The sequence below is a fragment of the Schistocerca gregaria genome, chromosome 11 (assembly GCF_023897955.1).
Source record: "Schistocerca gregaria isolate iqSchGreg1 chromosome 11, iqSchGreg1.2, whole genome shotgun sequence".
Classification (NCBI taxonomy): domain Eukaryota; kingdom Metazoa; phylum Arthropoda; class Insecta; order Orthoptera; family Acrididae; genus Schistocerca; species Schistocerca gregaria.
Window position 1 is genome coordinate 6,752,409 of NC_064930.1, and position 16,480 is coordinate 6,768,888.

Sequence of the window (16,480 nt, forward strand, 5' to 3'; positions counted from 1 at the left end):
TGGTACTCACTAGAGTACAATTCGCCTTGGAGCAGATGCTCTTAATGTGAAGGGTCCATTTTAGTTTCTCATCTAAGATTATCTCTAGATATTTCACTATCCCCTTCACAGATAGAGTTTCATCGAAAAGCTTTAGATGTGCTTCTTCATGATTGGTACCACAACAGTCTTGTTAGGATTAACGTTTAGGTCCTAGGTAATGTACCAGTCTTGCACAATGTCCAGTGCACCTTGTGCCATATTCCTAACCGTGTCAGCAAATTTGCCGGGTATTACTATGACAAGGTCATCTGCATATCCGTGACAAAAGCATTGTCTGTAATTTAGTTCCTCAATGCATTCGTTCTCCAGTAGATTCCACAATAAAGTGGACAAATCTCCTTGTGGACAACCTCTAGTGGTGTTAACAACTATTTTTTCATTCATCATGTGGCCTCTTCCACTAAGCATGGCCCTAGTCCACCTACATATAGTGGTCACTAGGTCATGCACCTCTGATGACCTAACCATGGAAGCAAAGGTTGTGTTACTAAAAGCCCCCTTGACGCCCAGGAAGATGCAGAGGGCTGTTTCTTGAAAGGAAAGTGCTTTCTCCACCCTCCCAACAAATAGTTGGAGAGCTGTCTAACTTGATTTACCTGGTTATGTGTGTTAGTTTGGATGTAGAGGAGCCCTAGTTAGCCTCCTCTCCCCAGCATGTACATTAACTCGACTGATTGGTCTCATATCCTTGGCCTTTGTATGATCATTTCTCCCTGGCTTTGGAATAAAGACAACCTTCACTATCCTCCAGGCATTGGGAATGACTCCCACTGCTAGGCTAACTCTGAATAACGTGCAGAGGACTCTTATAAGATTGTCTCCTATTTGTTTTAAGAGAGCTGGAAAGACTCCATCTGGACCAGGTGACTTGACCGATTAGAATGTTGCCACCACCCATTGGATTTTACTGAAATTGACACACACCTTCGCTGATTCCCAGTCCTCTCTTTGAGTGCCTGAGAACCATTGTCTTTCAGAGGTCACATTTTGCTCTATGTTATCCGCCAGAGCATATTGAGGAAAATGAGTTTTGAGGAGCAGTTCCAGTCTCTCATGTGCTCTCTCTGTATTTTCCCCATCGTCCTTCCTCAATTAACCTCCTGGATTAGTTGGTAATCTGGTGGGGATTTTGTGAAGCCTGGCTTGAGATAAGCACCTTCCCATGCTGGTCACTTTAGAACCTTACGAAACATTCTGAGATAAATGTTACATTAATTATTAGTGAAAACATGATAAATTGCCATCATATACAACTGTTACAGTAATTAAATACAAGGAAATATTTCTATACAAACAAACGTGTCATATCAGGTGAGATTGTAATTTCCTGCTCATTTACATGGTGCTTTAGGTTACTACTTAGCTCTTACCAAGATTGAATTACAACCAATTGAACTTGACACACCTTGATCACACTGCATAATAGTTAATTTGTCAAAAAAGTATCTAGTACACATTTGATAAGGATAAGGGTGTAGTGTAAAATATGCTGTCTTTTGGTGTATGGAATTGTGGAGTACATTTAGCTCTGGTCAAATTAATTGAGTAGTTCTAATCAAATTGCAGATACCTTGGATCCAGTAGAGTTTCAGTCAAACTATGTATTCACTGTACAGTTTGTTGTATTGTTTATGCTTGTGGCAGTTTTGTCTTACATGTAGTACTATTTAGCATTATTGTAATCAGTGTTTATAAAATTAATTAATGAAAAACTATACAGGACTCTATTTAACTCCTGAAGTTGGGCTGCACAGTTTGAAATAGTACTGTTGAATTCAATTTTAGTGTTTTTCTATATAATATTTGTGAATAATATTTTGTAGCTGGAAAGTGACAAATTAGCAGTTGGCTATGCATCTGATTTTATGAGAGATCAGTCAGAAGAGTTAGAATATTTGATTTGTTACATCCTTTGTTTATTACTGTCCCTCACTAATTTTGGCTGCATTCATCTTTTGTTTGTCAATGAGTTTATGATTATGTTTAAATGTGTGACAAAAATTCTACTTGCCATCAAAGCTATGACCTTGGGAAAGTTCTAAAATTGCTTAAAGATTCAAGTGCAAAAGTTACATCAATGTGAATTTAAATACTGCTTCACAGTTGTCGGCCTTTTCTCACAGGAAAGTAACCCCAATGGATAGTAGGTTATGGGCATTTCTCTTGACTTAGAAGGAACATAGTTCACCAGAGCAAAATATTAAATGTATAGATTTTCATGTTTCAGTGTTAAATGGGAAATGTTCAGTGTCAATCAATCCTGTGCATTTGATGGTAGATTCACATTGCTATCTCACGTATAATATTTGAAAGTTTGAATGCATGACAGATTTTCAGTTACCTTCATCATTTGTTCAAATTAATTTCCAGTGGTGCTTACAAAGACTTGATATCATATATTGCAGTTTATAAAATTCATTTGTTTCTTCAAAAAAGTGCCTCGAAAATTGAGGTGTGTTATACTCAAATTTAATATAACAAGTCCAGTGTTCCAGTTAAAATTCCCGGTTGCCTTAAAAATGGCCATATATTCAATGCTGCAGGAAATCTATTTCTATCTAATAACACTGGAGTCAATTCGCAGAAGAAATGCACCAGTGCAACGAACATGTTACAGGGATTCACAAGCTTTGTTGAGATGTTTCTCTTGGAACACCAGCTGATTGTGTACAAATCATTCTGTCCTTCCTCCTCTCTCTTCAGGGATGACCTGACCTTGGTTTATTGGTTACAGTTGTTTCATGTTTTTGCTATTGACTGTGCACACTTGTTTGTGGTTGTGATATGCCATAGTCCCTAGAAGTACTCCCAATCTTGAAGACATGCAAAACAGCTTGTCTCACATCAAGCGAGTGTTCTGTTTCGCTATACTTCTAGTTCTCTGCAAGTAAACAATCACTGAATGAATATCTCGGTCATAGTAGTTACTGGATACCATACCATCAAGGCAAGTTACAAACTTTCGAGCTAAAGGAATACATATGTACATTGTTGTTGTATGATCTTATTTGTTCACTAGATACGTAACAACAGCAGTGTGCAGCCCTTGACGGAGTGACACTTGAATGCATTGCTCTTTTTTGACTGCATGCAAGCAGTACTGACAGCATAACACCACCACTGCAAAATATTTCTGATCACTGCTGTAGCCTAACAAAACACTCCAAATACTGTTATTTGCATATTTGCAGAGACTCTTTGAGGTGCTTATTGCAACTTGTTTGCAGTACATATATGATCACTATGCTTTACTGATAAGGTACTACAAATATGAAACATTTTTTTTTTCCTGATCAATTACAGACCAGCTAAGGTTTTACATTTATTTATGCTACTCCTTCTTTTGTACACATTTTTCTTTCCACGCACCTGACGTTCAGTTTATATCTTGTCTTTTTTGGAACTTTTGCTGTGGAGAATTTACCAACTCAATCCTGTTTCTGTATTTGGTTTGGTTTTAAATATCTTGCTAATTTATACAAGTTTCTTGTAGGTCTTTGTGCACTCTTGTAAGGCAATGAAATTTTTTAATGGGTTTAGTACTGCTACACAGTTTTTCTTTTCAGTATGCTAAGACTCATGAACCTTGTATGCCAAATGTTGTCTCCAGTTATTTTCCTACATATTTATCTATACTTCTGCATTGTTCCTGAATTTAAATGTTTGTGGTGGTATTCTGTTTCCTAATATCTTTTCTTTATCGTAATTTTCACTATCTTTTGTTGATTCTAAAATTAGTATTTGTGATACAGGTGTGTATTCTGTGTGATACTGATGTGTATTTTGGCCAAATGACTGCCTTGCAAGTTGGAGTTTCTGCAATTTTGGAGAATGAATTTTTACTATAAACATCTTCTGTTAACTGAAATGCAGAGTCCATATTTTATAGTCTTCCTCTTGTGGTTCCATTTCCCCCACCATTTGGCTTCATGGCTTCTCATAGATCCTGAAATTTGTGTTCCCCTGACCCTCCCACACTTTGTATTTGATAGGGATGTTGCAGTCCTGTAGTTACCCATAACTGCTTCACTGCTGCTTATCAGAGGAGACGAGTAGTCATGCTTTTCCTACTGTTTTTCTTTCTCTCTGTTGTGTGGTTCCTCTACATTGTCAGCATTGCTAAATTATCTACAAAAGTTGAACAAACAATTTTGAAATTACCAATTTTCTAACCAAGTTAAGTAATGGTAGATTCTGACAACTGCTCCATCTGTGCAATATTCACTTTTATAGTATAGTCTGAAAGAAGAATGGAGTTAGTACATGGCCTTGTCTGAAGTCTGTTCTTATCTCAAATGAGGCTGTACTTCTTTTACGAAGACCCGTGTTGTCTTCTGTATTTCAGATTATCTAAGAATTTTGAAATAAAGCAGTCTTGCTTTATAGTCATAAGCCTTCTAAAATGTTACAGATGTGTTCCAATAGTATTTTGCTCCTTTAGTCCTATATCAATTTGGCCTTCACAGGACCATCCTGTCCTAAGCCATCTCTGATATATCTTGTATTTTAGAATTCTGCTGTTGTCTCCTTGAACTTTTCATGGAATTTCATTGAATCTAATGTGAACATGGTTATCAGTTATTCAAGGCCAAGAATCTTACTTTTATTATTCAGTGGTAATGGTCAATTTCAACAGATATCTATGTCTGACTCTGGAATTCATCACCTTTTTGGAATTGTGCTTTGTTACTGGCACACAAGCTGTCTGATATTCTCAAATCATATTATTGTTGTCCTCGTATCTTTTTAGTGGTATATGCTAAATGTCTTTTTCTTTGCAGTTTTCCTTTTTTCTTACATCTAGTCAGGCAGACATTCATAAATGAAAACATTTTCTACCAGGACTGATATGGAATGTACTTATTCAAAATTAATTTGGCAGTTGTACAATTCTCAAGTAGTAGCTCAGTGTGATGTCTGAATCCTTTATAATTCCTTTTGAGGTAATACTTTCCTTGTGTTAACCATGTTTACAAATTCCATTTTCTTAATTCCATTTTCTTTACAAGATGGGAGTCTTTGTAATCTGTATGCCTAGAAATTGGTAGTACTTCATGTACTAATTTCTATCAAAGTCATGTCATACTGCACATCTTAATATCCACTCCCCAAGCACTAGGCATGACATTTAATAGCACTGACTTAGTTCATAGTAAGCTGTCACTTGAGTATGGCATAACAGTCAAAATTCCAGTTGTGAATAAATTCATTTAATAGCAGTTTAGGCAGATAATGTTCTCATCTCCATTCTGTGCTAGTCTGAGGATAAAAGTTAAATCTCTATGTTTTCTTCTGGAACTTCATCACATGCTTCTCAACATTGTTCTGAGGACTGTTTAACCTTCTGCATTGTTATCCTGATCTATTGGTGCATGTGCATTAATTATTGTGTACCTCTCACCTAAATATTGAATTATTGCAGAGGTAATGAAAAATTTGGATTTTGGATTGTTTGGGGGGAAGAGGCAAAACAGCGAGGTCATTGGTCTAATCAGATTAGGAAAGGATGGGGAAGGAAGTCGGCTATGCCCTTTCAAAGGAACCATCCCGGCATTTGCCTGGAGTGATTTAGGGAAATAATGGAAAACCTAAATCCGGATGGTCGGGCGTGGGATTGAACCGTTGTCCTCCCAAAAAATTTTGTACCGTTTGCAACATAATTGCCATTTATGAATGCAGAGCCTAGTTCTGTAGTAGTTTCACGAATTTCTTCCCTGTGTTCTCCGTGAAGAATCTACATTCCCCGATTGTGGTATTTCTTCATCTGTGAATGTGATATTTTGTAATGCCAATTTTAACTTGTCCATTTACAATGTGTGAAACTATTTTGAGTTTGCCAATATTTATTAATGTTTGTATATTTAATGGTCCAAGCCTGTATGTGTCACTCCCCACCTCTACAAGTTGGTCTGGGCTGCCCAGAGCACAGAGGTCTAAATGTGTCACTTACGATGATGGATTCATCTGTCGTTGCATGATAGTTTTCATAACGGAAAAAAAATGAAAGAAAATTTTACGCAAAGTGTAAGTGCATAACAGATTAAAGATGTTATTGGTCACTTTCCTTTATGAAGTGTCTAGTAGGAAGTATGGCCACAACCAAATTAGTGGCTTGTGTAGTTATTTACAGTACTGAAGACAGTGAGAAAATGGAGAATGAATTCTTACTAACATTCTGTTTCATTAACTGCAACAGCTTATCATGTCCTCTTTAATAATATTTTCAAGCCTAACTTACAGCATTTTGTGGACCAATCACATGTTGGTGGGCGTTAATAGAATTATATGTATTTACTGTCTCATCAGTTGTAAATCACTGGCCATTTCTTCAAATATTTCAGATGGAAACCTCAACAAGATATGCATCTGATAGTGCAAGGTAAGTTTTCATAATTCACTGCAGAACTTTTTCAGAAATATAAATTTTTGTTTATTAATTGTGAGATTACTTCAGTTATATTATGCACTACTGTAATGATTCATTAATACTAATCTTTGCAACAACCATTATGTGACTATTCCTAGATAAATAGAGCAAATGTCTGACATCCATACAGGAAAATAAAAGTTCAGGTGGCATATCAGCAGCTGTATTGTGTTTAATGCAGAATGTCACATGAAATCACTGAAATTCAGCAGATTCATCTTGATGGGCACAAGCTAATATCATACTGCAGTAGAACAAGTTAGAAGAAAGGGTGAATGGCTATATATCCAAAAATTGGAGCTGATTTCCAGCCTTTCAGATTAATGAATATAGTGTTGAACACCCCTCTCAATGCGGTGCCACAGTGGTGCTCAGGTAATGCACAAGCTTGTAGTGGTTTACAGGCCACCATCAAGAAGAAACATAAGTAGCTGGTGCCACTTTCAGTAAGGCTGTGAAGACTTCACTGGCGAATCCTCATTATCTTTGTTTCTCCTTCGTCTTGGTGTGTTCCTGAAGGCTGTCTCATTCATTAGACACATTACAGGTGACAAGGTAATGCATAATAGGCAGCTCCAGGTCAACGGGTAGGGTTCTCATGTACCGTCTGATACAGGTCAGGCCCAGAAGCGTGAGTGCCTGAGCTATTACCTTCCCAAATGCCAATTGGTCCCTCTGTCAGGAGTTTGGGGGGTGTGACCTGAGGTGCGAAAATCATTTACAGTGGGTAAATCCCCCTCTGAGGGGGTTCCCAGTTGGAAAGAGCATGCCATTGGAGATGTTGGCAATCATGGGGGATTCTTTTGCAATGTATCAATCGCCATCTTAGCGTGTGTCTACTAAACATAAACAAAAACATAAACAGAATGAGGCTATAGATTTGAAGGCCATCCCAAATGCACCTTGGTTCCTCATGGTATCACGTACTGAAGACAGTCATTTCTTTGCTACCGTTAATGCATGCCTTGTTCTGGAAGTTGTTGCAGTTAGAGGCTCTGAAATTTTTCTCATTTACGAAAAAGATGGATGCAAACTTAATGCCCACATGCACCCAAAAAAAAAAAAAAAAAAATGCTTCAAATGTCTCTGAGCACTATGGGACTTAACATCTATGGTCATCAGTCTCCTAGAACTTAGAACTACTTAAACCTAACTAACCTAAGGGCAGCACACAACACCCAGTCATCACGAGGCAGAGAAAATCCCTGACCCCGCCGGGAATGGAGCCTGGGCACAGGAAGCGAGAACGCTACTGCACGACCATGAGCTGCGGCCTCACATGCACTCATTTACTATCATTTGCCCGAGTAGTTTTTGTCTCAAAGATTAAAGGAGGCTGTGAAGTAATCACAGTCCAACCATACATTCCAAACCAGATGAGTTCATACAAGTGTCAACGTTATAATAAAACGTGTATCCGGTCAAAACATGGCCGAGTGTGTTATTTTTGGCAGAGATGCTCACGAGGGCAGGTGTTCGCCTCCTCTCTGCTGTATCAATTGTAATCCCGTGAATATCGCAAGTGCCTTGATGAGCAAGCATCCAGGAGATCTGATTGAAGGACATGAAACCCCACCCTGTCACCTGCAATTGTTAGCTAGTCAAAATCCGTGCATTTTACCATTTGGCATTTACAGTACCATTTTTGCTATGCCGTGCGTAACAGAGGATATGCCCACCAAGACTTCCAACATCAAGTCAGTGTTGCAGTAGTGAAATCACACTGGTCACAATAGCATCCCTGTCTCCTACTACAGCTACGCAACAAGCAATCAGATCTTTACATTTGGTGGCGAAATCATGTGCTACACAACTGTCAGGCTGAAAGGACAAAAGCAGTACTCCTGCAAAGACTTTCTACAGCTAAAAACATACTCTTCATCTGTCAACTAGAAAGTTCTAAGAACTCTAACAAAAACAAATGGTCTTCTTCCCTGACTTGGAGATCCACTTCAGTGGTGTTGGCATATGTACCCTTACCTGGCTGACCGCCATTTTGCTGGTGCCCACTGCCTACCGATTTTCTGCCGTGGAATTCAGACTGACCCGGGGAGAGTGCCAATATGGTTGTAGATCTCATGGAACAGGATTCACCAGCCTCTTCCCCCTGTAACCATGGATTTTTGAAGGCTGGCTCTCAGCAGCCACCAAGGTGACTAATCTTCATTTGTTCTCTCTTCCCCAATCCCCATTATGACTTCTCCAATGGAAAATTAATGGCATTAGATCCCAGGAGGGATTACAGCTGCTCTTGGAATTGCAGTGTCCGCTTGTTTTCTGCTTCCAAGAAAAAAAATTATCCTCGCAACCCATTTGACCTTTCATGTTTCTTTCTGGTCCTCTGTGACCTTTACCTCCAAGGATAGCATTCCACCTCATGTGGGAGCCATGCTGGCCATCCATCTCATTTAACATGCGACTGCTAGCTGTTGCAGTCAGCATTGCCCTTCCTCATTTCACCTTTTCTCTTTGCAACATCTACATCTCTCCCATCATTTGGTGTTACCAAGTCGGACTTACTCTAGCTCATTGGTCAACTCCCTCACTCTTTTTTGCTGCTAGGCCACTTCACTGCCCACCATCTGCTTTGGGGCTCTTAGAGAACCTGTCCTCTTAGCTGACCTTCTGAATCATCTCTTACCACTAGAGCACCCACGTACCTTTCACGTTCCATGCACATTTCTTACCATTCGGACTTCTCGTTGTGCACTGTCAAGCTCGCCTGTCATCTTTGGAATGTGTGATCTTGTAGGACAACTATCCAAGGATTTCCATCCAATAATCCCTAAACAGCTTTTAGAGTTTAGCCAAGAGACAAAATCCAATAATAAGTTAACTTGGCAATACAACTTAAAATCATTTACAAAAACCTTTAAGAATGATTACAGTTGGCGCCATAAAATCGGAAAACATTAAGAGCACCAATAAACTAAAAAACATTAATAATAATGGCAACTTGGCATCATAAAATAAGAGAAATTTATTCTGCAAGAACAAATTACAATTGTGCTTTAAACGATTTTACACCTGAGACCAAGATCCAGTAATAATTTAACCTGGCATTGCAATTTAAAATCACTTATATAAAAGAACTTTGAGAAAGATAATGGCACTTGGCACCATAAAATAAAAGAAGCGCAACACACAACCAATAAATATAATAACAAAATAACAATTTGATACAACCAAAGGGCAAGGGCAACTCTCATCACAATCACAGATGACCGAGCTCTCACACTTCAGAGCCGTCCAACAAAAAACGATCCCCGAAATAAGTGGTGAGAGCCCCCTGACATGGCACCCACAACTGCCCATCACTTATACACCTTGGTTATGTTCTGTAACACTCGACAGATAATATCAACACAAGATAAAATTCAAAAATGAAATAACAATATAACATCCCGATAGCACATGATAACCACAGCGTCGTAAACTCAAGTGCTCTTAACATGTGCCAGAAGACAAGACACACAAATCTTAATAAACAAAACAATAAAAGCGAAGCACACATGAATAGACAAACCACAGTCTTAGAAGTGCCATAACAACACCAAACGCGACTATTCCACCAAGTTAATAATAATGCTGTGGCACAAACCAAATTGAAGAGATCGTGTTGTTCAGGTCACAGAAGACCATATATATTAAGCAGAAGTAATTCACTATGCATATACTGTCCAAACCGCCTTCCTTAGGCAGACTTTACCTAACACGTCAAATGCCAAATATACCATACATGAACGCAACTCCGGGCAGGTAACAGCAACCACCTACATGAATTCCTTCAAAAAGGAACATACAGGCACCACCAAAGGTTACGCTGAGCAGACCGGGTGGGTAACGACCCACTCAGTGGTATAAACAGAAGATACTCCAGTTGAGCAAATAAATTAGTACCAATGAATATCGTAATGTGCCTCACACACACACACACACACACACACACACACACACACACACACACACACACACACACACACAGCATAAACTTCCAATTACGCCGTCCCACATCAGAATGAAGTTCAGAAACTACAGCTGGAGCTTCCAGCAGAAAATCTGACGAGCCAACCGAGCTCACCCTAACCTGGCAGACGACTCCAAAATTTAGCAACTAGTTGTCTTCGGGCCAGAGTATCACAGGACCCCACCGGACCTCCACATCGGACAGGCAGGCAGAACAAGTACTCCGACGCCAATTAATCACCTCCACATGGCCAGCACAATGGCGAATTGATCCGCCCCAGACCACTCTGCTCATATTGCGAGGTACAACCACCTTAGCACTAGTCACCAGCAGGTCAGGCAGAGCAAACTTCACATTATGTGCAATATCCAGAACCCGATTACCCTCTCACTTTCCGCCAGCCACTACGAACACACGCCAGCGACATATAGCAAATCACCACCGGAGCGCCACCCGCACTAGAACAGCGAACTATAATCGATAATAGCGCGCGCTCTAAACAAGATCACAGGATAGCAGCGCGCGCTGTATCAACCTGGAATGACCCATTCCCTCTGACACATACTCAAGTGATCACTTCCTGTGTGCTATCCATGCGCTGACTCCTTCCCCACCTGAGTGCAAATCCAATTGGCAAATTTCTACATCTACATTATACTCCTCAAGCCACTTAACGGTGTGTGGCGGTGGGCACTTTACGTGCCACTGTCATTATCTCCCTGTCCTGTTCCAGTCACGTATGGCTCGCAGGAAGGACTGCCGGAAAGCCTCCGTGCGCGCTTGAATCTCTCTAATTCTACATTCGTGATCTCCTCGGGAGGTATAAGTAGGGGGAAGCAATAATATATTCAATACCTCATCCAGTGGTTTATAAACCAACTGTTTTTTGGAGGTACATCGATGATACTTTCATAGTCTGGCCCCATGGAGAAGAAAAGTTAATGGAGTTTTTTCATCATCTTAACTCCATCCATCAGAATATTCGATTTACCATGGAACTAGAGAAAGATGGTGTCCTTCTATTCCTGGATGTTCTGGTTAAACGGAAGAGTGACACTGTTTACCGTAAGCCGACTCAAACTGATTTGTACCTGCATTCTTCCAGTTGCCATCACCCATCCCAAACCATGAGTGTACTTAAAACCCTTGTGCACAGGGCACACACGGTGTCGGATGCAGAGAATTTGCCTTACGAACTTGCACATTTAAGAACGGTGTTCAGGGACAATGGTTATTCGACCCGGCAAATTAACAGGGCCTTCGCAACTAGAGCCAGGAACCGGGAAGTGGATAAAGAAGAGAGTGCGCCAGCAAAGTCTCTAGCTTTTCTTCCCTTTGTTGGTAATATCTTTTTATAAAATAGCAAGGATTCTAAATACTTTCCATCTGAAAGTTGTTTTTCGTCCGCCTTCTAAGATTTCAGATTTGCTGGGTTCGGTGAAGGATGATCTGTTGCTGCGGAAGACGGGAATTTACAAAATACAGTGTCAATGTGGTATGGGCTATATAGGACAGACAACACGTATTGTGGAAGAGCGTTGTACAGAACATCAACGTTGCACTCGTCTACTGCAACCCAGTAAATCTGCAGTTGCGGAACATTGTATTTCTAACGGACATTCAATGGAGTACGACAAAACTTCGATTTTGGCCACAGCAACAACTTTTTGGGACTCCATTATTAAAGAATCCGTTGAAATATGCATTGCTGGAATTTTAATGAACCGGGACAGTGGTTACCAATTAAATAATGCATGGAATCCCGTCATCACAGAAATTCTCTTGAGACGAAGACGCCAGAAGACATCGATACCTGCGGCCAGTGACAATAACGACGGCACCTGAGTTTCGCAGTTCCACCAGCGAGGGCGCTTTTGCTGGGCGGTGTGCTCCTTCTGTCTCCGCGACTGCAACGCATGCGCGGCAGTACTATCAGCGCACTATATAAGACGGAACGGAGAACGTCTTCGTCAGTCCTCGTTCGGCTCACCTGAAGATGGCTGGCAGTTGTCCAGCCGAAATATCGTGCGAAGAAGTTTACGACGACCGGCTGCAAGCCCGAAATCTATTTGAACAATTGATTCGCCGGGAAAATTTCAAATTTTACATAAAAGCATGTTCTAAAATTCTAGAAGAGATCGATGTCAGAGAGATATAGGCCTATAGTTTTGCGCTTCTGCTCGACGACCCTTCTTGAAAACTGGGGCTACCTGTGCTCTTTTCCAATCGTTTGGAACCTTCCGTTCCTCTAGAGACTTGCTGTACAAGGCTGTTAGAAGGGGGGCAATTTCTTTCATGTACTCTGCGTAAAATAGAATTGGTATTCTGTACGGTCCAGTGGACTTTCCTCCGTTGAGTGTATTCAGTTGCTTTTCTATTCCTTGGACACTTTATTTTGATGTCAGCTATACTTTCGTTCGTGCGAGGATTTAGAGAAGGAACTGCAGTGCGGTCTTCGTCTGTAAAACAGCTTTAGAGAAAGGTGTTTAGTATTTCAGCTTTACGTGTGTCATCCTCTGTTTCAATGCCATCATCATCCCAAAGTGTCAGGATATGCTTTTTCGATGCACTTACTGAATTAACGTAAGACCAGAACTTCCCAGGGGTTTCTGTCAAATCGGTACATAGAATTTTACTTTCGAATTCACTGAACACTTCATGCATAGCCCTCCTTACGCTAACTTTGACACCCTAAGGCCTTTACACAGCTGTGATGACCACGTAAAGTATCTTCCAAATGTTATCCTTATCGCCGAAGAATGTTCCATACTGTGCACTTCAAGTTCACTGTAGTGTGTCCTGGTCTCTGGTGGACTGAGTTATGCAGCGATATGATTCGCTTGCAGAGATATGCACTCCACATTTTGAGCCATCGTCCTGACACATCTGCTAGAGGGCTGGTATCCTCTGTAGTGGGGCTTTAGAAGCTGTCTGCCCCATTTACTAGAGGAAGTTTTGAAAGACAAAGTTGTCTCAAGGTTTATATGGTTTGACTTGTCAACACATTTATCGACGAAAACGGGTTGCCTGAATGCTCGTCCTGGGTATCATTGCCTTTGCTATCCCAAGTAACCACATTATGTAATCAGCCAACAGGCGTCTCAGCTCCATTTTCGCCAAGGATTTTACACTCTGTTACAGTTCCACACAAACGTGTCTCCTTTTGTGGCGTCTTCAGCGTCGTTCCTATCTTCTTTTCTCGTCAAGCATGGACAGTGGCTTTCACTTTTCCACTGCCAAAACGTTTTGTATGAATATTTGGCTGCGTAATAAGTTTCTTACACCACCTTCACATCTTGCACCTTTCGTTCTTCCGCTAATATCTGACAGGAAACTTACTTGGTCCTCCCATGTATTCTTACCTGGCTGTACATGGTACCCAGTTCCTCAATGTCCTACATCTCCTAAGTGTTACTTCCAGGGGAGTGGATCAGACCACCCTCCTCCATTTTTTTTAAATGCCATGCCCATTCATAACTAGACTGTGGGTGTTTAGTTCATTCCTCTGCACTTCTGTTCATCATTTGCTGTCTTAACACACTCCACCATCATGGAATATGTTTCACCACTGTTGGCTTTTATGCGAGCACGGCTGAGAGTCTATGCAGAAGATGCTGAAGAACTAGTCATACTGGCAAGATGTCCTCCTCAGTGGATAGGCATGCCGTTTCTCTTTCATGCCTGACCACTCTTCTTATTCCATGACTCCCTTGCCTTCTAGTTTGGGTCATGCCATTCGTGGAGTTTACTTTTGGCTTCTGCTTTGCAGCTTAACTTCACAGTACCTGCCATTTTCCTGATGGTTGTGAACCCTTCACCACCTTGGCTTCATGTAGCAGCCCATATTCATTGTGGACGTCATTTTTTTCACTTTTATAAGCAAGACTCGCTATAGGAAAAAATGCATAAATAATATGGACTAATCTGTCGTCAAGGTACAAAATTAATTACTATATTACACTCTACACGAATTTTACTGACTGGCAGTTGGTTCACCAGTTGGTAACTCAAAAATTTTATCAGTATTATGCACCATCACTTGTCCCTCTGAGAAACCTAGTAGTGATCCTATTAAATATTTGTGACTGAAGTCCGCAATGTGTTTTGTTTCTATCTTTGACTTAAACATATTAACGTTTGCCTTACCGAGCGAGGTGGCGCAGTGGTTAGCACACTGGACTCGAATTCGGGAGGACGACGGTTCAATCCCGTCTCCGGCCATCCTGATTTAGGTTTTCCGTGATTTCTCTAAATCGTTTCAGGCAAATTCCAGAATGGTTGCTTTGAAAGGACATGGCCGATTTCCTTCCCAATCCTTCCCTAACCCGAGCTTGCGCTCCATCTCTAATGACTATGTTGTCGACAGTACGTTAAACACTAACCACCACCACCAACGTTTGCCTTCACCTCATACCTCAAATCCCTTAACAAAACGTTTCTAGTGTACATATGAATTGTCGGTGTTGCAAGTGCCAAGAGGTATTGACACAACTTCCCAATTCTCTAAATGCAATTTATTATTAATTCAGTTACGTTACCTATGCTTTCGTATGTTTCCAGCCAGTCAATGCTGTACATCGCTAACCTCTAAACATATATTGGAGGAAAGTAGTTTGCTTTCAATTTAAACCAATTAGTATTAGAGTGAACATAATTACATCGCAGATTCAAATGACGTGAAGACTTGAATACTGCTTGTTTTTATGCAATTTTCAGGAAAAATATCATGCTGAAATATCCTCAGAGATATGAACTGAAGTCATGGTAGCGTCGAACATTGTACATCAGCTGGTTCCTATTGGTGAAGTGACAACACAGTTCTTCAGGTGGCCATAAATCACCAAGAGCTCTATACCCCAAACAACTTCTAAATTGACAGTTCCATGTTTCTTGGATTTCCACATTGTCTTAGGCAATGTATACTTTATAAACACGCTGTAAAATCTAGTGATTTTAAGTTTGCTGACGAGTTTAACCAGATCTGTGTTATTAATCCTTTTTTCCCAGTGTCATTGCTGTGGGCCATTATAGGTTTTTCTCCTTCTTTAGTATACAGTGAACTGAATTCAGTAATGCTTGAAGGTTAGTCCAGTACCCAATTTAAGTTCGAGCAAACATTGCCTTATCAACTACATATTCAGAAATAGCTTGTGCTGCATGAATATCTGTTGTTTGACATACCTGTGTAGCCTTATCAATGAATATTTGCTCTGCAATATGGTGATCTTTGTCTAGTGTAGGCAATGATGTTCACTTTGTATACAATGTCCAATGCATTAAAGCCCTTGTCACCATAAGCTAGGTGCTATTTTAATTTTGTTCCAGCTCCACAGAAATTGTATCCAGAGATATACGCTTCTGATGGCAGATTCTCGAGAATACTACCTCCAAGTTTGTTGATACGTTTCGTAGCACTCATGTCACACTACTGCATGGTTTCAGCTTTGCTTTTCGAATTACATAGCAAATTGTGGGTGTTCACCCAGCTGTTGAGCTTTGATGAGAAACTGAGCCATTTCATCAATGCCCTGTTCCTTTGACATCATATGACCCTCTCTATGAGGATCATAATGGGTTCAAAGCTTTCCTATAATTCCTTTGTGACTTCAATAGGTTTGCTCTTAATGGTGAATAGTGCGATTATACTCGTCAATGATTTTTGGCTGTATGTTCAGCCATTTGCACATACATTGAAGATTAAATTGCTTCCACATTCCATTTTTGATGGTCCAGTTGAACCATTTGGCAATACTGGTTTCCAAATATGAGAATGTTGAGTAGTGGTTTATCCCACTTAATTCGAATTCTGCTTTGAAATGTCTATCGTAAAATTCACTTCCATCATATGTCTTCAAGGTTGATGGACAGTCGATTTAGTCCTGTCTGCAACAACTGTTCAGAAACCTCTCAAACCTCCTTCCCTGTCTTTACATTCAAAGGTAAGGACCAAACGAAATTGGACTGTGTCCGTGACTGCGAGAACATACTTGACGCCATTATTTGATTGTAAGTAGTTTTGCATATCCAAGAGATCAGCCTGCCAT

At 40.4% G+C, this 16,480-nt stretch overlaps 1 protein-coding gene across 1 annotated transcript in view; it reads left to right on the top strand.

The window, feature by feature from the left end:
- Window positions 1-16,480, top strand: part of LOC126295239 (zinc finger protein 492-like) — an 88,192-nt gene that overhangs the window by 52,941 nt on the left and 18,771 nt on the right. Inside the window, exon 6 of the mRNA XM_049987589.1 lies at window positions 6,384-6,421. Coding sequence (XP_049843546.1) covers window positions 6,384-6,421 — 38 coding nt within the window. The remainder of the gene's footprint in view (window positions 1-6,383; window positions 6,422-16,480) is intronic.